The sequence below is a fragment of the Manihot esculenta genome, chromosome 2, assembly GCF_001659605.2.
Source record: "Manihot esculenta cultivar AM560-2 chromosome 2, M.esculenta_v8, whole genome shotgun sequence".
NCBI lineage: Eukaryota > Viridiplantae > Streptophyta > Magnoliopsida > Malpighiales > Euphorbiaceae > Manihot > Manihot esculenta.
The window spans coordinates 7,452,077-7,479,691 of NC_035162.2; the positions used below are offsets into that span (position 1 = coordinate 7,452,077).

Here is a 27,615-nt window from a genome sequence, read left to right on the forward strand (position 1 = left end):
TACAATTTTTAAAACCTCAAATAAACTCATTAATAAAAGACTAATACTAGATAAAGAGAGTATAACAAATAACATATTCACAATGGAAAGTGCCAATCTTTCAACAAAGCCATAAATTCCTTTCCTTTTCAAGCTCAAAAAGAAATACAAAACAAAGAGACCTGTCTCACTCGCGAAGCAAAAGAAATTTTTTGATAGCAAGAAATATTGTCCATACTAAAAAACCAAGCAAATGAAGGAAAACCTAGAGAATATTTTCTCTTACTAATTAATTATTTGATATTATTATTAAAATTATTGTTGATAAAAACTTTTATATATATATTATTTAAAATATTAAAAAATAATTTGAAATGATGCTTTTCTATAAAATATTTTTCTAACTTATAACCTCAATGTGGAAGAGGTTCTAAATTTGGAGAGAGATGTGGAGGAGATCTTAATTCCCTTCTATAGCGTTCAGGACAGAAATATATGCCACATCCTTGGCCACATGCCATATGCCACATCCTTGACCATCCCAACGTTGATAACTAATCATCTAATAAATTTTGTACATTAACAATGGAGGAGTTATCTCAGAAAAATTTTAAATGTATTAAATAGTAAAAGGTCTGCTTTTTGTTAAAAAAAATTAAAACTTTAAAAGAAGACATTATATATTTTATGAGAAAAGAAATATAAAATATCAGTTAACACATCGTACATGCTTTAAAAGGGAGAAGTCTTTAGGGAAAGGAGTTTATGGATGCAATTGAGGTTCATAATAAAAAGAAGTATGAAGGCTGGCTTGGTCTGCCCTGAGGACCCAAAAAACCTCAAAAGTGCCACTGACTTCTTTATAGATATAAAATTCTACTCTAAACTAGATATACATAAAATTAAAAGCCTAAATATATACCCTTAATTTGGAATAAAAAAATTTCATAAAAATTAAATTCAATCAATTTATTTTCTAACAATTTCTTATTTAAAATGAAATAAATTTAATTTTTTTCAATTTAAAGAATTTTAATTTAAAAAAGTGAAAATTTACATGATTTTATAAAAATTTATTTAAATTGCTTTTATTAAAAAATAATATCAAACGAAAATATAGAATTTTATAATTTTTATATAATTCTCACTATCATTTTATATCTTTAATTTATATAATTTCAATATGATAATATATGAAATATAAAACTCTTTATCATCAGAACATTTGTCCAAAATTCAATATGTCTTTAGTAATATAAGAGAATGAACTTAGTAATTAGGAAATAAAAACAAACCTTCATTCTCCAATACTTATCAAAGTCATAATGCACGGACAGATTGATGTGCCGCAAGTAAAAGAACAAGACCTGAATTAACCGATTCTGTATTTGTTAATCGATTATCCACTGGACTTACCAAAAAATATTCCTATTTAATCTAATAAAATGTAAATCAAAGAGTATTCGGACCATCATGATATATATACTCTTGAATCTATCCAAATTCAACATAACTTAACTTATCTTGAAAATCTCACAATTAAACTCCTTCAAAATTTTAATTTATCTGAATTAACAATCATCCAGCTCATTAATTTTCCTGAGACATCAAATCCTAATTCAAATGTCTTATTCTAGTGAACCGTCGAATTTCAATTCACCACGATGTAAACAAAATTTTCTGGGCATAGAATAATCCAATGTACAAGGAGTCTTTTCCCGGAGGGAAAGGCAAAAGCTAACGTAATTAGGCATTTGCAAATTTGCATGGTCCCTTCATTTCTTTACTTGAAGGTTGATATTCTCCAGTCCACCACTAGTTGTTTTTATGGGTTGGCCTAAAGCAAAAGGAAAGGCAAGTGTTGGACTAAATTAAGCATCTTTCGAGCCTATTAATAAGCAATCAATTATTAGCTCTGGAAATCATGTCTAATAGAAGTAGAGTAAACGCTTTAAAAAGAAATCAACCATATTTATTATGGTTTTAAAATTGAATATTTAAAATGGAATCAGACTAATTAAGTAAATTAAGCACTGGATTTATTCTTGATATAATCAGTATAACAAATCTATCAGCTTAAGGGATAATGTTAGGATATAGTGTAAGTTTCGATTTTAATGAAATAAATAGAAAATTAAAACTTAAATATTTATTAAATCAAATCAAATTAAATTAGAAGTAAAATTAATTTAAATTAAACTGATCTAATTCAATTCAATCGAGTTTTTTCTTAAATTTTTTATTTATTTTTTATATTTTATTTTAAGTATTCTCTAATTTAATTAAAATATTTCAATTAATTAGAATTTAATCTCATGAATATTTATAATTAGTCGGTTTGGTTAGACTTTATTAAATTTTTTTATGTTAAAACCGAATTAAACTAACTAAAATTTATGAAAATTAAAATCAAACTAAATTAAAAAAAATATAAAATCGAACTAAATTTTTAAATTAATTCAACTCAAGGAATGATTTCAGTTTGAACTGAATATTCCTCGTAATTACATAGAATAGAGCACTTTCATTTACAGAAAATAATCTTTGATATACATCTCAAGAACATCATCCCATCGATCAGATCCTTTCCATTTCTCCTAAAGCTGTTCCTTTCCCTTAACGATAAAGCTTAAGTGCATTTTTCGGGTTGGCATTGTGAATCTCTCACGCTGAAATTTTCATTTTCCCAAGTACAGACAAAACTGAAAAATTTATCAGCTCAAGAGTAGTATTAATCAATCTAATGCAATGATGCTTACAGTAAAATTAAAATTCTCTTCCATGGCATAAGAATCCCAGCCTCTACGTCAGTCAATGATGGCATTTCAAGTCTCCTTCAGCATTTTGCTTGCAAGAATCCATTCCTCAGTTTCTACCTACTCCTACTCATATAATAACATATTCCTCTTCTTTGCACACACACACATAAATAGATAAGATCAAAAGAGCATATCACCATTCACCAGAAAGAAAAAGGAAAATCCTATATGGCTAGTAACGGTATTTTCTATTCAAGTCTAACCTTTATTTTCATTGGAATCCTGGAGCTGGGATTCATTTCTTTCCCAGCAGAAGCTGCCATAAAGAAATATCAGTTTGATGTGAGTGCATCTGTTAGCTTAGCTATTATTGCATGAAAATTGACAGGATTCATTGGATGATGATTTTTCTTTCTCTTTTTGGCTTCTCCATAGATTCAAGTGAAGAATGTGAGTAGATTATGCCATGCAAAACCAATTGTCACTGTAAATGGGAGATTTCCAGGGCCAACAATTTATGTAAGAGAAGGAGATCGAGTTCTTGTCAATGTCACCAATTATGCCCAGTACAACATGTCAATTCACTGGTACTCTATCCGTTAAACTATCTTTCAAATTTAAAGATCTTCTGATCAGTGTAAAAATGACTGAAATCTCATATTTCTCAAGCTAAGCCGTGGATTGTTGTGAATGAAATGGGACTTTGTTATGATGTATTGTGTGGCAGGCATGGACTGAAGCAATATCGCAATGGGTGGGCAGATGGACCAGCTTATATAACGCAGTGTCCAATTCAGAAAGGAAGTAGCTACACTTATGACTTCAATGTGACAGGGCAGAGAGGGACCTTATGGTGGCATGCTCATATTTTTTGGCTAAGGGCTACAGTTTATGGTGCAATTGTCATTATGCCTAAACAAGGAACTCCATATCCTTTCCCACGCCCAAATATGGAAGTCAATATTCTCTTAGGTGGGTGCCTGCTTTCTAAATAGATAAATTTAATTATTTAATTAATTCTGGTAAGGCTGACTACCTATGTTGAACTCAAAATCCAGAATTCACACCTTAATTTGGTGCTGTAGGAGAATGGTGGAACACTGATGTGGAGGAGGTTGTAAGGCAAGGAACGAAAATGGGGTTGCCTCCGAACATGTCTGATGCACACACAATCAACGGGAAGCCAGGGCCTCTTTTTCCTTGTTCTGAGAAACGTAAGCGAAATTTCCTACCTCCTAGAGAATGCTTCAAGCATTGGAATCCAATAGTAGTTCCATTAATTTCTGTAATACTAAAATAATCGGGGCAAATCAGGTCGATTAATTAATTTAAATGGAAAACGAAGGTTTCAAGCTCGAGTCTCCCTATCTAAGATGTTAATTGCTTGTTTTAGATACTTTTGCAATGGAGGTTGAACCAGGGAAGACGTACCTCCTCAGAATTGTGAATGCAGCCCTCAATGATGAGCTTTTCTTTGGCGTTTCTGGCCATAAGATGACAGTGGTGGAAGTTGATGCAGTTTATACAAAGCCATTCATCACTGAAACTATACTAATTGCACCTGGACAGACCACAAATGTTCTAGTGCAGGCCAACCAACCTCCAGGCAGATATTTCATGGCTACTAGGCCTTTCATGGATGTTCCTATTCCTGTTGACAACAAAACAGCCACAGCGATTCTCCAATACAAAGGCATTCCAAACACTGTCCTCCCATCTCTTCCTCAATTGCCTGCTCCAAACGACACAGAATTTGCTTTAAGCTACAATAGAAAACTTAGAAGCTTGAACTCTCCACAGTTTCCAGCGAATTTACCCATCAAAATCGATCGAAAACTCTTCTACACTATTGGTTTTGGAAAAGATTCTTGCCCAACTTGCATTAATGGAACACGACTCCTAGCTTCTTTGAACAATATCTCCTTTGTTATGCCTCAAACTGCTCTTCTTCAAGCTCATTACTTGAACCTCACAGGAGTTTTCAGGACTGATTTCCCTGACAAACCTCCTACTCCTTTCAACTACACTGGTGCACCACTCACAGCTAGCCTTGGAACTGTCCATGGAACCAAGCCCAGCCTCAGCAAGCTTGCATTTAATTCTACGGTTGAGCTGGTTCTACAGGACACCAACTTGCTAACAGTTGAGTCTCATCCATTCCATCTTCATGGCTATAATTTCTTTGTTGTTGGCACGGGAATTGGAAACTTCGATCCTGTCAAAGACCCTGCTAAATATGACCTGGTTGATCCCATTGAGAGAAACACAGTTGGAGTTCCAACTGGGGGATGGACTGCCATTCGTTTTAGAGCTGACAATCCAGGTGATTTACCAATAAATACCAATCAGTAGAGATTAATTATCATATTATTGTAATTTTTTATGGTTCCGTGTTTGATTGTGTAGGTGTTTGGTTTATGCATTGTCATTTGGAACTCCATACTGGCTGGGGATTGAAAACAGCATTTGTGGTGGAAGATGGAGCTGGGCCCGATCAATCTATTCTTCCTCCACCTAAGGATCTTCCAGCTTGTTAGACATTTTGAGGCTTGTTCATCACTGTAATTGTACATTTTAAGAATATTACTAATTCGTGCTTCCTGCAAAAGTTGTAGGAGGTTTCTTAACAGATTGGATGATTGTTCATCGTTTGAGACCCACAACTGTAATAAGCTACAGCAAATGTGATATAATGATTAATGCATATGTTTGTTGATTTGATTGTGGTGCTTGTTGAATTTCAACCCTGGATTTGCTTAATTTAGCCTTTTTTTAAATCCAAATTAGTCTTCAAATTTTTAATTCAAATTCAATTTTTATCCATCAGAATAACGAAGTTAATCATATAAGAATACCAATAGGTTTATCAAATTAAACAATTCTTAGCTTATTAAAAAAAAAATCAAACAATTCTTACAAAAACAAGATATTGGATCCATCCCGTTACATGAAAAAAAATATATTTTCTTAAATCCGTAAACATTTTTTAAAATTTTTTTATATTTTTGTCATTATTTAGTAATTTTTCTATTCTTAGGGAATCAAAATTTATTTAAAAGAAAAAAGTAATTTTCCATAAGATTTTATTTTCCCCAGCGAGAACAGGTCTCGAAACGAATATCCGAATATAGAGAGGAGCAAGGCTATGCAATGGCATGGAGGATAACTAATATAACGGACACAAATCATTAAATGGCTCGTCTTCGGTCTAATCCCATTGCTCTTTGAAGGGGCAGCATTGTATTCAGCTCCACCTCTGACCTTTTCTTTTCGTCACTGGCTATGGCGATGCTTTCTGTGCCTTTTTCTTCTCTTCCTACTCTCAATCTCCGCCGAGTCAACCGGTGAGTTTCTTCAATGTCTTTTTTTTCTCCAATCTCCTTCAGATTCCTGGAAATTGATGCGTATTTTTGCCTTTTCTTGTCCATTTTCGGGTTTAAGTGGTAGTTTGATTTTAGATTTCTTGATTCTGTATGATTTATTGCTATAAATTTTCAGCAATTTTTAGGTAATGGGTTTTGCAAATCCAATTTGCTAATTTTGTTGGATTTATGTGATGTAGATCCTCCGGCATGGCATTTGCAAGTGCAAACAAAGAAACTGGGACTGTAGGAGTAAGAGTCACTGAAGGTGAAGGTAGCCTACCAAAGGTTGTCCTCACTTCCCCTCATGGTAGGTAAGTACATAGCTCCAGCCATTTTGCTTTAATGGCTGCATTTTTTTTTTGTTATAATGTACTTTTTCTTCAAAACAGTGAGGCAGAGATATATTTATTTGGAGGTTGCATCACCTCTTGGAAAGTTCCCAGTGGCAGGGATCTCCTTTTTGTTAGACCAGATGCTGTATTTAACAAGAAAAAACCAATCAGGTTCTTCAACTTCTAAATTCTTTCCTTTTTTTTCGTTTATCTGTAAAATTCATTTTTCTTCCCATTTCACATACTGATGAAATACTGACTATGTCTTTATTGGAATTAGTGGAGGCATTCCACATTGTTTCCCGCAGTTTGGACCTGGTACTATTCAGCAGGTGTTCCCCTTTTTCACTGGTCTAATTCTTATTTCTAGCATCCCTATTTCTTCTTCTTGTCCAACCTAATCTGTTCTACGCCAGCGTGAGTTCTTTGCTGCTATTTTGTTATGCAATTGGTAGATTTCTAGTTTTCTTGGTAGGAGTAAATGGGGATCAATTACGTTTTCTTTTTCTAAAATAGTGCAAGCTTGTAATTATATCTCATGTCAGAGTTACTAATTTTTTCATCCATCTTTATTTCTATATTCTATTTGTCATTTTGTTAAACTTGGGGACTGTATTTGTACGTAACAGCATGGATTTGCAAGGAATATGGATTGGTCCATTGTTGATTCTGAAAATGTAGAGGGTAATCCTGTTGTGACTCTCATACTTAAGGATGGTCCTTACAGTCGTGCTATGTGGGACTTTGGATTCCAGGCTTTGTACAAGGTAGTCAGTTACTTCTCTTCAGGGAAACACTATTCAACTTGGCTATAAATTGCAATGGCCTTGATCTTTACTGCAGAAATAACTTTTATCTTCTATTCAGTATAAGTGGGCTTGTATCTTTGATGTACCACCCAGTTATTTGAGTAAAATTCTTTTTCATATTCTCTCATCACTCTTCGAGTTTATAGTTTTTTCAATCTTTTTGCAGGTCATTCTTAATGCAAAGAGTATTTCCACAGAACTAAAGATTACAAATACGGATACCAAGCCTTTTTCATTTACTACTGCTCTACATACATATTTCAGTGTAAGTATTGTTGTTCCATGCTCACAAAATGGATTATTTTGAGATCTGATCAAACTAAGATTTCCCAGACTTAATCATAGATACATGTTTTTAATTTGGTCAGAATGACAAATATGGGACTTGAATTATTTTCCTTGAAAATTTAAATGGCTTAAGGAATACATGATGCATTGTCAAAAATGATTGAAGACAACACTATGCAGGCTTCTGTGACTGGGGCATCTGTGAGAGGTTTGAAAGGTTGCAAAACACTCAATAAAGATCCAGATCCCACCAATCCAATAGAAGGCAAAGAGGAAAGGTCAGCATCATTTTATATGGACATCTTATACTGAAAATGGTAAAAGAAACTATTTTTTGTTTCTCTGTTCTATTGTGCATCAAAGTAGGTTTATTAGTTCTCAGCCGAAACCCTTTTTCCAGCATGTTAATGGTTGCAAGTTAACTTGAAAATATTACTATTCCTTTATCGTCTTATTGATTTTCTTAGTAAGAACAGATCAAAATTTTTCAGTGTTAATCTATCATCACAACTGCTCCATGTCGCAGATGTTTTCCTTTAGGCTAATGACATTTTATCCAATTCTTTGGAAATTAAAAAAGAAGGAATAGCAATTAATGTTATGCAAAGGTATTATCAAGTAGGAAGTAGCATGAGTTCAAAATAGTTTGTGTTCATTTATTAAAGATATTTATTCACTTACTAGCTGTTGTGCCAATTAATCAGGGATGTGGTCACTTTCCCTGGATTTGTAGACTGCATTTACCTTGATGCCTCTGATGAGCTGTACCTTGATAATGGCTTGGGTGATGTAATAACCATCAAGAATACAAAGTATGTTAGAGTTGGGACCATTTAATACTTTGTTTTGCTGTATTCAGATTTCTATCAATATTCTCATTTCTGTCCCTCCCATGGTTTTTTCACCATTGCAGTTGGTCAGATACTGTACTATGGAATCCACATCTACAGATGGAAGCATGTTACAAAGATTTTGTTTGCGTTGAAAATGCCAAGGTAATAACTAGATATTCACTTTATTCTAAAGTACCTTCATAGCTTTATGAAGCTGAGATTATTTCTTGAGTTCTTGTACTGGGCTTGCTAATAATAGTTCAATCAGTGAACTGCTCAGCAAAGTAATTCTATGAAAAATTGTTTTTGCGAAATGTTCTTCTTATTGACTGGATATGGGGCGGGCAGCTTAGCCAACTCACAATTCCTGATGCTTTGTGTGATTCTAGTATGTTTATGCTTTTTTGTTTTTTTTTTCTCTTTTTTCTTTTTAACAAGATAATCATATTTTTTGTATGACCTCTGCAGATTGGAAATGTCAAGCTAGAACCTGAGCAGTCCTGGACAGGCCAGCAGCATGTTAGTGTTGGTTGAAGGGTAGCTGCTATGTACGTTGTTTATAGAACAGTACCATCTCTTTATTTTTCATTTGATTCCCCTTCCAGTTTTGCTAAAGCTTTCCATTATTAGCAATAAATCAGGATGGTTCAATCTCCTTTGTAATGTCATTTCAAGTTTATGTTAATTTCAAATGACAATTCTATACATTGATTTTACAGTTTACATAATGTTGTTACTATTGTCGTGCTGCCTCTTGCTCTCTTCTCCAGTAATCTCTCTCTGTCCACTGGAAGATTTCCTGTCACTGTAGCAGAAACAAATTCTACCCCACATGATAATTTTCCTAATCCCTATGATAAATTTGGGAAATGAGTGCCATTACCATGTGGCAGTCCTCAAAACTCATGGATTCTAAACAATCCATAATGCTATTCTTCGTGTTGTCTTGATTTAGTCCAAATGCAATAACCAGCTTCTTGACATGCTATGGCAATTTCTATATCACACTTGAGATAACGTAAATAGATTACTATTGCAGGTTTGCGTTCTTCTTGTCTTAGTCGCAAACGATGGGAGTATGTTTTAACATGCGAAAGATTTACACAACCATGACACTCATTTCTTAATATTCCGGTAAAGACATTAATCAATTACAACAATGTTACAAAGACAACATCTTCATTATCCTGTTCCGTGTTTTATCTTGTGATTCAATTGCTGTTTCCGGATCACCTTGGGATAAAATTTCCTAAATAATTGATAGAGATTTGCGTTTCATTTTAAAGCCACTGGCTGTTCTTTTGCCTTCTCAGCCTCAAGGCTCCTTAATGTAGTAGAACTAATCTTATCTCCACTAGATTCTTCAGAAAGTAGATCTACAACTTCAATCTGCACGACATCAGTATTGTAAGATTACGAATCTAACCCTCCAATATTATCCAAAGACTTAGCTATATGCCAACATACATGAACTGGAAACTCAAACCTTTAGAAGTGGAAGGCCCTTGTCAGCCCTCCTCTTATTGACTGACAGCCCACCTGGTACTGTCTCCTTGCTGCCCCAAAATCAATGATTAGTCAAATTTCAAAAATAATTGTCCCCTGCTATAAAGGTCGAGAGCATAAAGAACATCAAAATAGCAATCCAAAAATAATTTAACCATATTTTAAAGGTGGACTATAAAGAATACAACATGCGTGGAAGAGAAAGTTAGCACTGTTATTGCTTTCTTTCCTTTATTTTACAGTACTAAGTTAAATGGTCCCAAAGCCCAACAGATGAAATTTCAAGCAACTAAGCAGGCATGACCTATATCAACGCCTAAGCAGCACAATTTTATATATATTTTGAGCTGCTAAATCCCCAAAACTAACCAAAGAAATCAACAAACTTCAGGAGCATTCCCAGCCATGTCATAACCTCGTCAAAAGTGGTTCTAGGCCAGCTACAGAAAAGCCAGCAAATAGATCTCAGTTACTCACGTCCCTCCTTGATTCTTGTTCTCACCTTCTCATTTTCTCCCTAATTGTTGTTATTCTTTTTGTTATTTTCTTCATCTAAAATTCATGTTTTTCGCTGTTAGTATTTTTTTCATTGAAAGAACATTTTCACAATATCAGTTCTCTGCTCTTAAAACAGGAGTCAATAAAAGCAAGTTAATAAGGACTCAATACTCAATAGCACACAGAAAAAGGAAATGAAGTTGAGGAAGATGATGAAAACTAAGAAACATAACACATGCAAGAAAACTCACCTTACAACTATAGCCTCCAAACTTTCATCAACAATTGAGGGTCCATAAGGGTCAATAATAGGTTCAACTTGCACTACAAGTTCTGGCTTAATAGACTGCACAAAGAAAACAAATTATCATTCGCCAATCATAGGAAGGGGGCTAAAAGGCTTTTAGGATATACAACAATGTCAAAGGATCCACCTTGACCATTGGCAGTATCTTTATGTTATAGATCAACTAGAAGAAGTATGTATAAAAGTCTTTGCCCCAAGGAAGAATCCTAGAATTCAGTTTGTTTTCTGGATTATATTATTTTACATTCCATGGTCGAATGCTAACATCTTTTGCAAATTTGCCTCCTGGTTTGGAGCCAGTTTCAGGTGAGAAATGTGAAACTTTGGCAATCAAGTTTTGTCTAGTTTAGAAAACCTAGCCCCAAATTCCAAAAAAAAAAGGAGAACAAAGCACAGTTTTCTAATTGATAATTTTAAAAGGGAAGAGAACAGCCTTCATCTCACTAAATACCTTGATGTAGTTTTCAACATTTCCCATCCTTTCCTTGATTGGCCGTATCAAGCAAACAAACTGCAGAGAAGCATGAATTTCTAATCACTAAATCTCTTCCACATGACAAAGATAAATAAAAAGATTGCTAAAATGTTCTGCAGCACCATAAAATATCAGTAGCTAAAAACGAAGAGGAAGAATAAAAAGAAAAAGAAAAAAACTGATCATCAATAACACAGAAGAAATTGAAATATCAACTTCAAGTAACCTGCTTGTTAGTTAACATAGGGCCGTCACAAACTCCAATAACAATCCGATCCCTTGCCAGCTCCGCCGACGCCTACAGTTTCCCTCATCGTCAAAACAAAATATTCCAAATAAAATAAACATTTTACAGTTGAATTTCAATTCCACAAGCGAGTCTGGAAACTTAGGAAGAGAGGGAGAGAAAGAGAGGTACCTTGAGGAAAAGGCGATGCCCATCGTGTAACCGATCGAAGGTGCCGCCGAGAACTACCGCCCCATATGTATTTGAAGGTGATATCTTGGGATTGACCATGCAATCGTCTAGCGACGCCATTTAATTAGATGTAGAAGCTGCGATTAGTAGCAGAAGCAAACGGCAATAGAAAGAAACTTCTTTGGATTCGAAGAACAAAAAAGCCACAAAAAAGTTGTTTTAAAAAAAGTGTCGTTCTTTTTTGCTAGAATTGAAATATTTGGTTTACTCATATGGAACTATGATATCACAGATGATTAGGTACAACGAACCTGGACATCCTCTGATGGAGCCTTCCTAACTGCTCAGAATGAGACCGAGTTTATCAGAAAAATAAAATGAACTACTGTCTTTTCATTTTCTTAACACAGACAGCACATTGTGAGATAATGAGAACGCAAACTCCAAAGCCGACAGTACACTACTGCCTTTTTACGTTCAAATAAAATTAAACTTTTTCATAAATTACATTTGTATGATATTTTTACATGAATTATATAAATAAAATTATATAATTATAGCTTCGTATCCTATTCTTTTATGACTTAGATACTCTCACCTTCTTTTTAAAATTTATTTTATTTTTTTCTCACAAAAGCATCTGATTATAATAATAAAAAAAATATTATTATCTCTATTGAAAGTTTTAATTATATTTCGATCGTCGCTTATAATTTTTATATATAATTTAATTAATTTTCAAAATATATAAGTTTTTTTTATAAATTTATAGCATTTAGAGAGAGTATTTATTATAGAATTAGAAGTAAAAAAAAATATTTGTTTTAGTTTTTTAATAATGTTGATTTTGAACATACATGGAAAGGAACTCTTGATTGGATCCTATGAGAGTTAAAACTTATTTGGACGTTCGGCAACATTTGAAACGGCGAAAAAAGTTTGTTGGAGATGATAGTATTGTGTTTACCGTGAATTTTCAATTCGAAAAATTGACTATTTTTGCTATTTATGTAAAAAATTAGGTTATGTAGAGACTTTCTGTGACATGCGGCTGAGGTCGAAGAAAGAATATATCAAGTTTAGTTGGGTGATTTCCTCATAGCACCTATTCGTCGGAACTAGAGATCGACAAGTCTGTGACTGCATGATTTCGGCAATTTTGCTCCGCTGGAATTTGTATTAAGTTTTAACAATTTCAGTTGGTTTTGTCAAGTTAATGGGGTTTGTTTCAAATTTAAGATTTTATTAGCTACTTGTGAAAAACTCTGAAAGTATATTTTAACGTAGTGTATTTTAACGTGGTGCTTTTGGTTTCTCGAAAAGTAATGGTATGCCGGTAATTACTTAAACTTTAACTCTTCGTCACTTTTTTCTCTTTACGATGAAATTTTTGCCTTTTAATGATTGCATTTTTACGAATTATTTGTAAGTAGTTCAAGTTTTTCAGTGTCCATGTTTAAACATTTCTGAATTGGATTTGATTTTAAATAATTGTAAATTTTTGTTAAACTCTAGAACTGACAATTATTAGATGGATTTGTAAATTTGTCATCATACCACTCTAACTGCTCATACTTTGGTTAGAGAATTTATTAATTATGATCGTCTCTCTATTTTGAATGACATCCTTTTTATTTAATGAATTTTTATTAATACAACCAATAGTTTTGCCTTCAAAAAAAATATAAATAAAATTATATAGCAAATGCTTCTTTTTACTTTAAAATTATTATTTATTAATATATAAATTAATTATTATAATTTTATTTTGTTTTATTTTAAAAAATATTTTAAAATATCCCTTAATGTTTATAAAATTTAATATATTTAATATGAATATAATTAAAAATAATAATAAAAAATTATATTTTTAATATATATAAAAATAAAATAAATAAAAATTATAAAATAAATAAATAAAATATAGTTTAAATTAAATGCTAAAAAATGGTTTGAATTTTTATTTTAAAAAATAATTAATTAATGAAAAATTATATAAAAAATAATATAAAGTTAAATAGATTATAATATTTAATTTATATGTTAAGTAAAAAAATAAAATAAATAATATTTTAAAACAGTTAAAAATTAAAAAAACAATTGATTCAAAAAAAATTTAAAAAAACAAAAGATAAAATTGATGAGACATATGAAATAACTGATTTAGCTCATTGTTCGTTTTTATAAATACAGTGTGGATTAACCTTTATGTTTAGACCAATAAATCAAAAGCCTTTTAATCCATTGAAATTAAATTCTAAAGCTGCATTTAACAATGAGATCTTATGTTTATCATCTTGATGTGAATGAGTAATAATTTTTTCTATTTCGATTTATTAGTGATAATTGCTGAATTTTCTCTATTCTAAGTGAGGTCGGACTAAAAAAAAATATTGATTCGAAATCCATCAAATTCTTCTTAAACTGATCGATTTGATATTTTAATTTTTAATTCGAACACCCGGAACGACGTAAATTTAAATCCAATCGAAAGTAATTCTATAAGAAAATAACCGGTCTAAAATAAAAATAACTTGTCCAAAATAATCGCGGCCTGACATGAATAAAAACAGACAGAAAAAAGATATAAACGAAAATCTATACAATCACCGTAAAACTTTTTTAAATATCACAACATCTATCTATCTATCCGTACACTATTTCTTCAAAATTTATAAAAGATATTTTTATGAGAAATATTCATATCATTGCTTCAAACTTATATTTTATTTTGTAGATTGATGGCGAATCACTGTAGGGGATAAAAACACAATCTTTTGATTCAAATGGAAAAAAGCAGGAGTCTTTCTCTGGTTTTTGGAAGCAACAGCTTTTGGGTTTCTTCTAATTCAACTGTTTTAATCAGTGCTTTAATTAAATAATAATAATTTGCTATTAAAAATAATAATATCGAAAATTTGGCGGCAAATGGAATAAAAATATCATCTCGAGTGGGTTTCTGGCTTGGAGGGAGCCACAACTCCAAACGCACGCCGACCACATAAGCTCAGAAATCCTTCAAGTTTTATACAAAAAGCAGGAATCCTCTTTGCTTTTGCTGCAATTCATATTTCTCGTCTACAGTCTTTGGCTTCAAGGGTTAGTTTAGGTTTTTAGGTGGATTCAATGTCTCCTTATTGTGCATTGTCGCCTTCGCCTAAGTCGCATCCCTTCAGTTCAACCGATACCAGGTTTATTGCTCCTACCAGACTAGCTCAGTACAGTAAGCCTTAAGTTCCTTTTTTTTTTTTTCTTTTTTGGTTCCTAACCAATCTTTGAATTGAATTGGGAAGGTTTTCTCATTTATTTCCGTTCGCTTTGCCCTTTTTTTTTTTGGCTTGAAGGAAGCAAATGCTTAATGAACAGGAGAGGTTTTGCTTTCAAAGGAATTGTGGCGTCTGGGGTTTCGGTCATGGGTTCTTCTGTGATCACTGAACCTGTTGAAGGTCAGTTTTTTGCCATTAGCTACTCTTTTTTTACCCTTTTCTTTTGGGTCAAATACAGAAATTTTGATACCATTATATTTAGCTCTGTCATTGTCACTAATGGTTTTAACTCCTGCATCTCTGCATATCATGTGCTTACTTAAGTGCAATTTGATTAAGCTGGATTTTTTTTAGGGCTTGAGAGGTTGCCTTACAAGCCAGAAGGCTACAATTATTGGACATGGCGGGGTCACAAAATACATTATGTAGTGCAAGGAGAAGGTCTTCCTATTGTTCTCATTCATGGTTTTGGTGCTTCTGCATTTCATTGGAGGTAATTTGATTTTCTCTCAAGTTTGGTTTAGTGACTGCAAGTGTGTCCATACTTTTTTGAATCTTTAGCCAGGTCATTTGATGAAGCTTAGGAAATATCAATGCTGTACTGAATATAAACTCTTAAGCATGGTGAATTATATATATGCTTGAAATAAATTGCAGTAGAACAATGTATTTAATGATTGAGCATGTTCAAGTGCAAGTAATTAAGAATCTGAGATCCAGAGAAAAGAAACAATAAAATAAAAGTTCTGACAAGAGTTCCTGAGAAATTTTTGTAGGTTGAAACGAAATGTCCTTTGTAGTCTTAAACTTTGGTGAACTTTTTTGCTCTTCACAGATACAACATACCTGAGTTGGCCAAAAGATACAAGGTTTATGCCTTGGACTTGCTAGGTTTTGGATGGAGTGAGAAAGCAATTATTGAGTATGATGCCATGGTATGGAGGGATCAAGTGGTGGATTTCTTGAAGGAAATTGTGAAAGAGCCAGCAGTTATAGTGGGAAACAGGTACACATTCAAGAATAAACTGTGGTAATTTGTTGCATTTTTGTTTGGTTATTTGTGATAATTCAATAATCCTGCACTACGCCTGGTGTATTAGGAATCTAATTTGACATGCCGATAAAGAGAAATGCAATTGAGATCCTTGTAATTTTAGTATTTAATCTGATCTCTCATTTGTTTTACTATGATGAAATTCTAGTGATTTTTATTTTTTTTTTCTGCTCTAGAATTCATGTTTTCATTTTGGGTGCTGATAACTTTAACCCTGTAACAGTAACCAAGAAAATTATTAAGATTACTCAATTTTGCACTCTCCTCTAAGTCAATTTAAGGCTTTCTGAGATTGTCTTATTACTCAGTTTTGCACTCTCCTCTAAGTCAATTTAAGGCTTTCTGAAATTGTCTTCTGCTTATTTTACTTTATTAAAGTATGAAGCTTGTGCTTCTTTTACTTTAGTAAGATATAAGCATTACAGTTCTTTCCCCCTATTCAGAGGCAGGCATTCAAATCATGCCATATGTTAGTTCCATGTTCTTCTGTGGTCACACCGTTGTTTCATCAATTCTTGCAGTACGGTTCATGAGGCTTTCTCCTCATGGTTTGTTAATGCATTGTTTGAAATGCTCAAAGGAAGGATCCTAAACAGGCAGTCTATGCAAATATAAAAAAAGAATATTTGTACATTGAGAATTTGCATTGTGTACTTAAGAGTATAAACTTCATCCAATATGTTCTAGTTTGCTTTAAATTCTAAAGTATGAAAATTTGCTTATAAAATTTTGTTTGCCTTGTAATATTCCATTGGCAAGAAAAGAACCCATCGACATGAAACCATGAATGTATGTTATAATGATGAAAGAACATGTGACAGATAATCCTTTCCGTATTTCCACTATATTAACTCATAATAATTTCAGCCTTGGAGGCTTTACGGCTTTGGTTGCTGCGGTGGGGTTGCGTGAACAAGTTGTTGGAGTTGCATTGCTAAATTCTGCTGGACAGTTTGGAAATCCAAATGCAGAAACCAACAAGTCTGAAGAATCAATCTTACAGAAATTAGTCCTGAAGCCGCTGAAGGAAATTTTCCAGAGAGTAGTTCTTGGATTTTTGTTTTGGCAAGCAAAGCAACCAGCTCGCATTGAATCTGTATTAAAGAGTGTGAGTCATTTGATCCTGAATTTAACTAGGGCTCCTTTTAAGCATGAATTATTTATCTGAGCAAGGAGTTTGTTTTATATCCAAAGATTGGCGTTCATTCGTTTGCCATGTGAAAATAAGGAATAGTATTCTTCAACTGATATTATTTATGTCTCAAAATTGATAGATAAATGAATGACTTCAGTTAATTTATATGTTGAAATATATTTATTAGTATTAATAATAATGTAATTCTTGATAATTTTCAGGATACTAAACCAGCATCAAATCCAATTGTCATATACTAACATCATGTTTTTTTTAATTTTTTCTTATAATATTTTCAATTGTTTATCATATAGACTCTAGAATTTTTTTTCCTGGATCCTGAACTAATTTTATATCTAAAAACAAATCTTACTTTGATTTGCAGGTGTATATAAATACTTCCAATGTGGATGACTATCTTGTAGAATCAATTACAAGGCCAGCAGCTGACCCCAATGCTGGAGAAGTTTATTACAGGTATATGCGCGACTACAATCATCTCATTCAGAAAAGAGATTCACATTGACTTCTCTACTCATCTAGTTTATGCATTTAAACTTTTTAAGGGGCTACATGTCCCATTTTCCGGTTCATTATGAGTAGTTTGTATAAGGGGAATGCTGAAATTGGTGGGTCAAAATCCAAAAATTAGTAATACAGTCACTGTTCAGGCAATCTTGCTAATGATGCCCATTTCGTCTTTTCCTGCAGATTAATGACTCGGTTTATGTTGAATCAGAGCAAATACACTTTAGACAGTGCCTTAAGCCAACTGACATGCCCATTGTTATTGCTGTGGGGCGACTTAGATCCATGGGTTGGTCCAGCCAAGGCTAATAGAATCAAGGAGTTTTATCCAAGGACAACTCTTGTGAACTTACAGGCTGGTCACTGCCCACATGATGAAGTTCCAGACCTTGTTAATAAAGCGTTAATGGATTGGTTGTCGTCTCTAACACCAGAATCCTCTAGCCAGACACTGTAGAAATACTCAAATTTTACAGCATTACTGCCAACAAACCTCTGCTTTGAGGTATTGCTTGCAAATTAATTCTATGTTTATTGATAAAATATGAAGCTTTTTGCAAGTATAGCTGTAAGATGTGGTCGTCATGGATCTCTTGAGGCAGAAGATAAAGTTTAAGAGAGTCGGGCATTGTTTCACGGCGATTGCAGCTACGCCTTGTCAATATGATATATCGCTTGAATGAGCAACTAATTTAAAGTTGCTTTGTGTATTCTTTTGTATTACATTAGAAATATATGCTTCTAGCAAAATTTGATATTTCAAATTATGCTCAAGTGCTGTAGCCTGCAGGAACATTTTACAAAGGGGACTACAAAATCTAGGAACATTAGACTTTTGGCTAATCACACAAATGACAGACCACACCTCTTCTGTATTGTATCTCTGTTGTGAATGATTGTTTGGACTTATCTTGAAATGCATTTGTATTGTCAAAGATCAGTTCACCTTGGGGAAGCTGCACCGGGAGTCATCAACTTTACCTTTTTTTACCAGATCGTCAACTTTATCTGAATTCCTATTAATAAGTTCATTTTCTTTCCTTTGATTCTATCAATCTAGTAATTGAATTTCTTAACTCTAATAATATAGTACGATGTTAAACTTTGTCTTATATTCTCTCATATTGACAAATTGACATTGGAATAATTTAATACAAGAAAGCACATATGTGGAATGAGCTTTGGTACCATCATTAGGATTTCCCATCTTATGCAATCTTATTCACTAATGATACAGATCACATTTCGTTCGCATTCTGCTCACTCCGAAAGTCATGTCGACATGCTAGGCCTTCCGATTCAACGCTATTCAGCCATGGATTTGCTCCTACGAGTGAAACCAAGCAGATATAATGTTTGATGAGGTTCAGATTTCATTTCTTCAAAGCAATACTTTGCAACTTGTACATTAACGTTAAACTTCCTAGGAAAAGAGTAGACAATTTGTGCAAGATCACATCTAACGGAAGACACATTGTTCACTATATAACTGTGATATATCAAATACAGAATGTTCGTCCAACAACCATGCACAGTGAACATTAACATCTACAAGGGTTATATTTTGCTAGCTGTACACAATAGAAGTCTCGGCCAAAAGTGAGTCACTTGTCCCAAAAGTTCCACAAATTCGATTACACTGTCAAGGTTATTTTGTTAGCTGTATACAATAGAAGTCTCGGCCCAACGTGAGTCACTCGTCCCAAAAGTTCCACAAATTTGATAACACTGTCAAGGTTGTGTCTACTAGCATAAAGTTTCTAAAGTGGCAAGTGTTGACGTTGCAGATTCGCATTATCTCATCTTTTTGAAATGTCTCACGGTTGGATCTGCAACTGCCTTCGGTCTTCTTTAGAAGTTTAACAGCTTTCAGTCTGTGGCTGTACTGCTAGTCGCAGATGATTTCTTACCAGCATACTTCTGTTAAAATCAAAGGTATAATTACTTCTTCCAAGCTTATATAAGAGACAAATCAATGAAACTATAGGAACAACATTACAAGAGCCAAATAACATAGACAAATGAACAAGTAAAATACTGCAATTCCAACCATATCTTTAACCAACTCACCTGCTTTCCAGTACTGAAAGGAACATATTTATACTTGATCATATGTAGGATTTGGCGTTTCATTGTAAGGAAAAATAGAACAATCCAGTAACATAACAATATTGGCCAGAAAACGGGTACATCCAAGACAGAGAAGAAGGTCAAAAGAAAAGCCACAAGAAAAGCTTTTGTGAGGGCATACCTGAAACCATGATGAAAAACAAAGTTCAGAAGCTTGCTACAGAACAGTAACATATGCCAAAGGGCCATTTGAGATAAGTCGGCCTATCAATAGCTAAATTATGCAAATGCCGAAAAGCTTGGGTGATGCCACCCCTGAAACGTGAAAACTATAACATGCTAGGTTGCACAGATATACGCATTTAGAAGCTTATTTTATAAAAAGGAAAAAGGAAAAGCTCCATCACTTTGAGGAGATGATAGCACGAATTGGTAGGCAAAAAGTAAGAAATTACCAGAATTTAAACTCGGGTAGGCGGCGAATAAAAGGCTTGAATTCATCAGAATCTTTGGTTGGCAAGGAAGCCCCATCCAAAGCTTCAAGCTCAGGATCATCCTTGGGAGACAGAAAACCAATCAAGAGATTCAAAATATAGATCCCCAGCCCATAAGAAACAACATAAAATCCTTCAAGGTAGTAAACTCGTAAAACATATATCATTGCCACGACCAATGTTCCAAGCCATCTCCGCAGTGTATGAGGGGTTGATCTATCAAGGTAATACTGAAATGCCCTCGAGAAATCACTCCTCCATTTAGCAAGAGGTGCCCCACTGTCATCTCCCACTCCCTCCATGAAACTAAAGAATTTCTGTTCAGATTCTTACATTACCAACCCTATTCAGAAACTTCAAAGAACAAGGCAAGTATAAAAATGAAATTAGGCATTATGTAAAAACACGTTATGCTACAAATTCTCGCGAACCAAAAAGAGAGTTGAACAATAATTATTTCCCATGGTTATTCAAGTGACAGGCGATTGCATTGCGAGCTAATTAGGGTTGTAGAATCTAAGTGAACGATTGTAAGAAAATGTACCAGAAAATGGTCGAACGGTCTAGGGTTTTCTACAGCAAGTCAGACGATGAAGAAAGTGAATTTACGATTCATTTGATGCACTGAATTTGTCAAAAAAAAGAAAAAAGAAGAAAAAAAGAGAGAGAGGGGTGGGGGGGAGACGTTTTAACAAGGGGCTAAAAAATTTGGCAGAACGTCGTCGTTTCTTGCGCTAATTCATTGGAGTGACAAAGCGTGCTTTTTTGTGGTATTTCCAGCAACACTAGCGTTACCGTAACATTGCCTATTTTGTCTGCTTATTTATTCATATAGATTTTTAAATTACACAATTTCATTTAGATTAATCGTGAATTTCATTATTTAAATTTTATTTTGATTATAATGAAATCCAATATAACTAATTTAGCATTATAACATTTAATTTGAGAAGTTCAAAAATATTTTTATGTATTTTGCTTCAAAATGATAACGACTATTAGAATTATCTTAATAATAATTTGTATTTTACTGGAATAAATTATGAGTGAAATAAGTATATAATTTAGATATCACATTATATTTTAAAAATAAAATAAAATAAAATAAAGGTAGTATGCATATTTTGAATATTTTTTCATATTATACATATTTTCGGATTCTGTATGTAAAATGAATGTGTTCATCAGTTATACTGTCGAACAAGCGTGTTCGGCACCATAATTGTCGAACAAAGAGTAGTTCGACATTCATAATATCGAACTACCATGAAGTCTCGTTGTTCAATACTAATAGTATCGAACAACGATCTCACTCTCGCCACGGAGCAGCTTTGAGCTGCTCTCATGGCTGGTGTCGCATGTTCGGTACCTTAAGTGCCAAAAACGTTTATGATATGCATGCAGGAAAAACATGCATCCGCGTGGTGCTGTGCATGCACAACCCCACAGACCTGCATGCACAGAAAAATAACACTTAAAGTCTCCTTTCTCCTCCATCGTCCCATTTTCCTTCTTCTCCTTCTCCATCTTCTCTCTCAAATCTTCTCATCATTTTCTTCTTCAAATTTCCTCAGCAGCTCTCCCTTGCCGGCTCCTTCCTCAGCAGATCTCCTTCATCTCTTCTCGTCATCTTCACCATCATCCATGGATCCTTAAAATAATTGATCTATTATTTTTTTTAAATTATTCAATGCATATAATTAAATTTAATAATTTTAAAATAGATATTTATTTAAAGATTCAGACAAAATGAACATGTTTTTATATTTTTCAACCAAATCTTAATTTGTTAAGTTGATTTATTTTTCTATTTTAATAGTTTAAACTTTTTATTTCATTTATTTTTAAATTAATATTATTTTAAAATATATTATTAAATTAACACTTTAACTTTATCATATGATTAAAAAATTAATGAAGAAATCAGCAAATCCTTAAAAAAATGAACGTGACATTTACTATAAATAAATACAATACAAATTTTTATTATTTAAATAAAAAATTAATATTGTTAATTTATTTTTAATTTATTGGTCAAGTATTTGTGTGTTCAGTAAGCCCATCCGCACCAAATTGCTGCTCATCTCCTACAGCTTCTCCTGAAAAGGTTCCTACTTCCGAGAGAAAATCAGGCCCTGATTGATAGCGACATCGGATATCCACATCCGTATGATTCAACATTTCCATCCAACGGTCCATATTCACCGAATCACCGTAGACTCACCATTGAAACTTGGCCCAATTAGATACAGTAACATCTTCGTTTACTTTCCAACAATGACAGGCAATAGCTCTTTCTCTTTTTTGTGTCCACTCTACACACACACACACACATATATAAATACATATATGCACACACACGCGGATGCTTTAGCACATAGAAGCAATTGTAAGCTTTCATTTCAAGTCCAGCGATTCTCTGTAAGTTCTTTTTTTATCTTCTTTCAGTGGCTCTGAGCTTTTGGATTCGGTTTTATTTTCTTTTTTTTTTTGGTCTCTGATGGTAGTTGTTTTTGTTTTATTATTCTTCTTGTTGCTTGCTTAAAAGACCAAATTTACTTTCTAGATGCCGATTTTTTTTGGATTCTGCATCTGGTCTTGAAGTTACCCTCAAAAGAAAGGGGAAAAAAACTTGTGGGTGTTTGTTAAATTTTCAAATGGATTTGATTTATGTAATTGATTGTATTCGTTTTGCTTCTTGTCGGTTTTCCCTAGTGGACTAGTTTGAATTGCATAATCTCCGTGAGCCTCTGCAGTATATCTTTCTTTTTCGCCTTATTCTTGTATGCTTATCTATGTTAATTTTTAATTTGATTTTAGATTTGTTTTAGAATCAGCTATATGTACATATGTGTGTGTATACCTTTCTTTTTACAGGAATATTGAATATTGCTCTCGTTTTTTTTTTTTTTCTTTTTCTTTTTGGCACTTGTATATGCTTGTTAGCTCCTCACTGTAGCTTGAGTTTGAGTGATGTATAATCTTATTGGAAGTATTCTGTTTTACTCGGGACGATTGATATTGTTTTTATGTGATTAAGTTATAGTGAAAAGTTAACATGGCTGACAATGGTGGAGAAGCAAGCGGAAACAACTCTGGGTTTCCTCGCGTAGCCCTCAATAAAAGGATTCTTTCTTCAATGTCACGGAGATCTGTTGCTGCTCATCCCTGGCATGACTTGGAGATTGGTAAACTTTTCCTAGTGCTCATTCATGTGTGTGTACATGTGATTCTTTTTTCTGTGTTCCAATGCTTGCAAATCTTTGTCTGAATTTGTTAAATTCTCTACTAATTACATTCAAATGTTACAACAGGACCAGGTGCTCCAGCTGTTTTCAACTGTGTAAGTTTTTTTTGCCCTAGTATTTTGTGACCTCTTGCTCTGGTATATATTATCCAATTGCCCAGCGTCAAATAATTCTCTTGTCATCTAAACTAGCTGAACTGGTCAGATTTGAGCGTTATTGTGAACCTTATGGGTGAATTTGATGGTGGTATAAATCTATGGCTGTATATCAAACTAAATAACAAAATAAATCACTTGGGTCCTGTGGCACCCCCTCACTCCCCCTCCCCATTCTTAAATGCATGTGCCTTAGGGATGGAGCCTGGAGACTGATGCTGCTAGAGATGTGTGACTTTGGACTGGTGAGCTTGGAGCCTAGGCATTACAAACTATCATGGCAATTTATAAATGGTGTTGCAAGTTTGAATTTTGATTGTTGTTCCTCAATTCTGTCCTAAAATGGATCCTATAAGTTAAAGTCTGAAATTATATATCATTGTTGCTTTTGGTAGATTGCAATGCAAGTTCCGTTTTAAAAGGTGCTCACAGGTTTATTTTATTTTAATGTGGGTCTGTAATGGCAGGTGGTTGAAATTAGCAAAGGTGGCAAGGTTAAGTATGAGCTTGACAAGATAAGCGGTCTTATAAAGGTATGGACTTTTTCTTCCTTTCCCATAATTCCTACTGCATTTCACTTTCCTTTGCTGATAGGTTACATTACCACTCAAATGCCTTTTGTTTTTTTATAACAGTTTTTTTTTTAATCTCTTGGTTTACAATAATGAGTTGGATCATAATTGTCAAATGGAGAATCGAAACCTTCATTTCGTGAATCAAGAATGGAGAATCGAATCGAATTATAAGATTCAATAAAAATTCCAAAAATCAATTAAAAATGATATATGTTCTAAAAAATAAGTAAAAAATATATCATGATGACATATTTTGATAAATATAAAATTATCATTTATCTAATTAGAAATATTTTTCAAAATAGAATAATATATATGTATTATGTTATAAATTATGAACTTTGGAATTGTAGATAACAATTATCATTATCTATATACTGAAGTTCTCATTTAAATTTGATCAAATAATTAAATAGTAAAAAAAGATAGAATATTAGAATATTATTAATATAAAGTGTCATAACTTGAAAACTATAATTAATTAAGTAAATTAGCTAAAAAGAAAAAAAAAAAAGAAGAGGGAGAGGGAAAAGAATGGTTGGCGGAAGAAAAATAGTTAATGAAAGGTTTTATATACACTTTTTTATAGCAAAAATAAATAAAATCTTAAATTTTGAAAATATAAGATCTAACAAATTCTTTATAAAAATTTGGTCGATTTTTGATTCACTATCATTTTTTGTTATTTAGTCGTAATTCATGTACATGTAAATTTGAGTCGCTAGGATGTGGAATGAAATCGAGAATCATAAGACTCGAATCAAGAATCATAAAATTCAAGTACATTTAAAATTCACCTTATAGATTTTTGAATCGATTTATTGGAAAATAATTTCAGATCGTAAGATTTGAATCGAGAATCGAAAGATTCTAACAACGGTGAGTTGGATGCATTCATAAACTGATAATTATGCTTGTTATGTTGTGGGCTCAGATGATTGTGATGCTTTCTCCTCTTCTTCTTTTTCTTCTTTTTAAGTTTGTATCATCTGATATTCATATTTACAAACAAATTACATTGAGTTATTTAATTAGGGTATAAAACCCTATACCCATGCATAGAGATCAGACCATGATGAATTTCTGATCCTTGTAGTATACCGAGTGAAGCTGTAACTTGAGTTCTTATGCCCCTTGAATGTCAATGTGTGTTCTGAATAACAATTTCCAGATCACCATGTGGCTGGGGGTGTTGCCATGCATGTTAATTTGTTGTGTTATGTTACAATGAACAAGACAATGATTAACATTTTCTATGATTAGGTTGATCGTGTTCTCTACTCATCTGTTGTTTACCCACACAACTATGGTTTCATCCCCCGAACTATCTGTGAGGACAGTGATCCTATGGATGTCCTGGTACTGATGCAGGTAACACATATGGCTTAAAAACTTTTAAAATGAGGAAAATTAATTTTTCATTTAAGCTGTACAATTTTATTGAGTTCTTGAGTTTCTCCAAAATTAGGAGCCTGTGCTACCTGGTACTTTCCTTCGCGCTCGTGCCATTGGTTTAATGCCCATGATTGACCAGGTAACTAGTTAATTTTCATGCTGAGTTCGTATTTTTAAAACCCATATTCTTATTTGATTAGATAGTTATGTTAATTTTCGAAGCAGAGAATGGCCGCCTGGGCTGCAATCAAATGAAGGAAAAATTTTGCATTAGGTTATTGTAAATCTAGATCATTTCATGAATTCTTCTGTCTAAATGTATTGGGTCATAATTCTGAATTATGGATCCTGGCATACTGTTAGATATATTTTTAGTAAATTGTAGCAGTCAGTACAAAATAAACCCTGGGACCATCCGTTATTTTCTCCATGTCATCCTCATTCCTCCATAAGGTCTCAAATCTTCAGTTTACCTATATATTTCCTACTATTGCCTAGTGTGACTCAAATCTGGAAGAGAACTCACCAATCAGTGACAAAAATTTCTTTGCAGGGTGAAAAGGATGACAAGATTATAGCAGTATGTGCTGATGATCCAGAGTTCCGCCATATCACAGACATCAAAGATCTTCCTCCGCATCGTCTGGCTGAGATCCGCCGCTTTTTTGAGGACTGTATCCATCAGAGGCACTCTGTAGTTTGCGTTGTTTTTGGTCATTGTATTTCTCATGAATAATTATTTCCATACATCAAATTAATCGACTGACCTGTTTACTTTTATAATAGGTAAGAATCTGATTATCCATTTACTATCTAAACTATATGTACTGTAGATCCTTTACCATGAATAATAGATAAAAAGAACGAGAACAAGAAAGTCGATGTGGAAGACTTCTTGCCTTCTGAGGCTGCCATAGATGCCATCAAGTATTCCATGTGAGTTCTTCTGAACTTTTAGAATCATGATCTAGATTAATGCATATTGCTAGATCAATAATCATTTACTGTTGCTTTTGCAGGGATCTGTATGCATCTTACATCGTTGAAAGCTTGAGGCGATGACTCCATTTGGATTTAAGTTGGTGAAATATTTGATGGCTTTGACCATTTAATGTTATAGTGCTGAGGCTCGATTTCTTGCTACATGCCCATTTGCAGAACTTCTAATACTAATACTTGCATGTCCAATAAGCATGTGCTTTAGCCATGCTCATGTTCAACATATACTTTCATATGCTTGTTCCAATTTCTTTGAAGAAACTTCATTTCAACTGGAAACATGGATTATTGATAGGCGGTTGTCGAAGCCGTCAAAAATAAACCTATTAAACGATCAACAAATAAATTTGCAGATAGTGGCAATAGGGTCGAACCACAGGGAATTGACACTAAAGACCTTCCTAATAATGACCAAGGTAAAGTAAATAACAAGTAAATAAAAGAGGGGGGGTTTTTGAGTTGATGGATTAACACTAAATAGTAAAAGAAAGCAGTAATTTAAAGATGAATAAATCAATAAGAGAAAGATTCTAGCTGAAGTGTGAGTGTTATTCAGTTTGTTCAGAATTGATCATTGAGTTCTTAAAGACTCCTATTTGACTTCAATAAATTAGTTTTGGTTGTGGAAAACGCTTCTCACAATCCAAATTCCTCCTTAGTTCTAGTTTGATTAGGAAACGATCGCTAATCAAACACTAATCAACAAGTTGCCAAGGAACGTCCTTGGGGCATTGTAGCATCGAACAACTGTTGATTGCATTAAGACTTAGAGAAACCTAATTCTATCCTTGCCAACCGCGTGGTCAAGTTTAGATTATGCAACCTGATTAAATGTGTATTTGAACAACCTAAGCAATTACGGACCTAAACCATTCAAACAATATCACTTAGCAAATTAGAAGCAATGGGCCCTTATTGATTCTAAAAGCAAGTAATATTTATAGAAGAGATCAGATTGCATAAATATTGAAACAAACAAGAGTTCAACAATGGAGTATTAAACCTCCCAATTCATCACAATTCTGAATATTCACAACTTCAACTAGAAACAAGGAACTTAGCCACTCATGGTGGACTAAATACACAAAAAGATGAAAAGAAAATAAAGAAGAACAACTGCAGAGTTT

General features: G+C 33.3%; 6 protein-coding genes across 13 annotated transcripts; 4 read left to right on the forward strand and 2 right to left on the reverse strand.

Annotated features, from left to right (window-relative positions):
• Positions 1–2,945: 2,945 nt before the first annotated feature.
• LOC110608672 (laccase-11) lies at positions 2,946–5,476 on the forward strand. Its single transcript, XM_021747952.2, has 6 exons — positions 2,946–3,080; positions 3,174–3,325; positions 3,466–3,710; positions 3,824–3,952; positions 4,132–5,061; positions 5,145–5,476. The coding sequence occupies exons 1-6, from the start codon at positions 2,967–2,969 to the stop codon at positions 5,273–5,275; spliced, it is 1,701 nt and encodes a 566-aa protein (XP_021603644.1). The 5' UTR covers positions 2,946–2,966; the 3' UTR covers positions 5,276–5,476.
• A 349-nt stretch (positions 5,477–5,825) lies between these two features.
• Positions 5,826–9,102, forward strand: LOC110606241 (putative glucose-6-phosphate 1-epimerase). The gene is made up of 10 exons (XM_021744996.2): positions 5,826–6,082; positions 6,301–6,414; positions 6,493–6,606; positions 6,716–6,767; positions 7,065–7,202; positions 7,411–7,509; positions 7,713–7,810; positions 8,237–8,344; positions 8,446–8,527; positions 8,834–9,102. Exons 1-10 carry the CDS (start codon positions 6,021–6,023, stop codon positions 8,897–8,899), a joined length of 933 nt encoding a protein of 310 aa, XP_021600688.1. The 5' UTR covers positions 5,826–6,020; the 3' UTR covers positions 8,900–9,102.
• A 271-nt stretch (positions 9,103–9,373) lies between these two features.
• Positions 9,374–12,029, reverse strand: LOC110606260 (phosphopantetheine adenylyltransferase). Of its 4 annotated transcripts, none has more exons than XM_021745021.2 (7): positions 11,881–12,029; positions 11,570–11,676; positions 11,378–11,449; positions 11,128–11,187; positions 10,621–10,715; positions 9,852–9,921; positions 9,374–9,754 (listed from the first exon to the last, which is right to left on the reverse strand). In XM_021745021.2, the coding sequence occupies exons 2-7, from the start codon at positions 11,666–11,668 to the stop codon at positions 9,641–9,643; spliced, it is 510 nt and encodes a 169-aa protein (XP_021600713.1). In that variant the 5' UTR covers positions 11,669–11,676; positions 11,881–12,029; the 3' UTR covers positions 9,374–9,640. The 4 variants fall into 4 exon arrangements, with proteins under 4 accessions (XP_021600713.1, XP_021600711.1, XP_021600708.1 ...); XM_021745019.2 differs by having other exon boundaries at positions 11,570–11,706; XM_021745016.2 differs by having other exon boundaries at positions 11,570–11,748.
• A 2,511-nt stretch (positions 12,030–14,540) lies between these two features.
• On the forward strand, positions 14,541–18,395 carry LOC110606235 (pheophytinase, chloroplastic). Its single transcript, XM_021744990.2, has 7 exons — positions 14,541–14,792; positions 14,914–15,015; positions 15,190–15,328; positions 15,671–15,841; positions 16,757–16,997; positions 17,410–17,501; positions 17,736–18,395. Exons 1-7 carry the CDS (start codon positions 14,696–14,698, stop codon positions 18,007–18,009), a joined length of 1,116 nt encoding a protein of 371 aa, XP_021600682.1. The 5' UTR covers positions 14,541–14,695; the 3' UTR covers positions 18,010–18,395.
• Positions 18,396–18,998: 603 nt separating this feature from the next.
• LOC110606248 (protein RER1B) lies at positions 18,999–20,815 on the reverse strand. Of its 3 annotated transcripts, none has more exons than XM_021745008.2 (4): positions 20,661–20,815; positions 20,078–20,422; positions 19,623–19,803; positions 18,999–19,472 (listed from the first exon to the last, which is right to left on the reverse strand). In XM_021745008.2, the coding sequence occupies exons 2-4, from the start codon at positions 20,416–20,418 to the stop codon at positions 19,422–19,424; spliced, it is 573 nt and encodes a 190-aa protein (XP_021600700.1). In that variant the 5' UTR covers positions 20,419–20,422; positions 20,661–20,815; the 3' UTR covers positions 18,999–19,421. The 3 variants fall into 3 exon arrangements, with proteins under 3 accessions (XP_021600700.1, XP_021600698.1, XP_021600693.1); XM_021745006.2 differs by having other exon boundaries at positions 20,078–20,433; positions 20,661–20,799; XM_021745001.2 differs by having other exon boundaries at positions 20,078–20,470; positions 20,661–20,796.
• A 1,565-nt stretch (positions 20,816–22,380) lies between these two features.
• On the forward strand, positions 22,381–26,767 carry LOC110602778 (soluble inorganic pyrophosphatase). Of its 3 annotated transcripts, none has more exons than XM_021740360.2 (9): positions 22,381–22,537; positions 23,157–23,304; positions 23,431–23,459; positions 23,987–24,052; positions 25,358–25,465; positions 25,563–25,628; positions 26,043–26,163; positions 26,344–26,425; positions 26,509–26,767. In XM_021740360.2, the coding sequence occupies exons 2-9, from the start codon at positions 23,175–23,177 to the stop codon at positions 26,549–26,551; spliced, it is 645 nt and encodes a 214-aa protein (XP_021596052.1). In that variant the 5' UTR covers positions 22,381–22,537; positions 23,157–23,174; the 3' UTR covers positions 26,552–26,767. The 3 variants fall into 3 exon arrangements, with proteins under 3 accessions (XP_021596052.1, XP_021596053.1, XP_021596054.1); XM_021740361.2 differs by having other exon boundaries at positions 22,396–22,537; positions 23,163–23,304; XM_021740362.2 differs by lacking the exons at positions 22,381–22,537; positions 23,157–23,304; positions 23,431–23,459 and adding an exon at positions 23,479–23,764.
• The last annotated feature ends 848 nt before the right edge of the window (positions 26,768–27,615 follow it).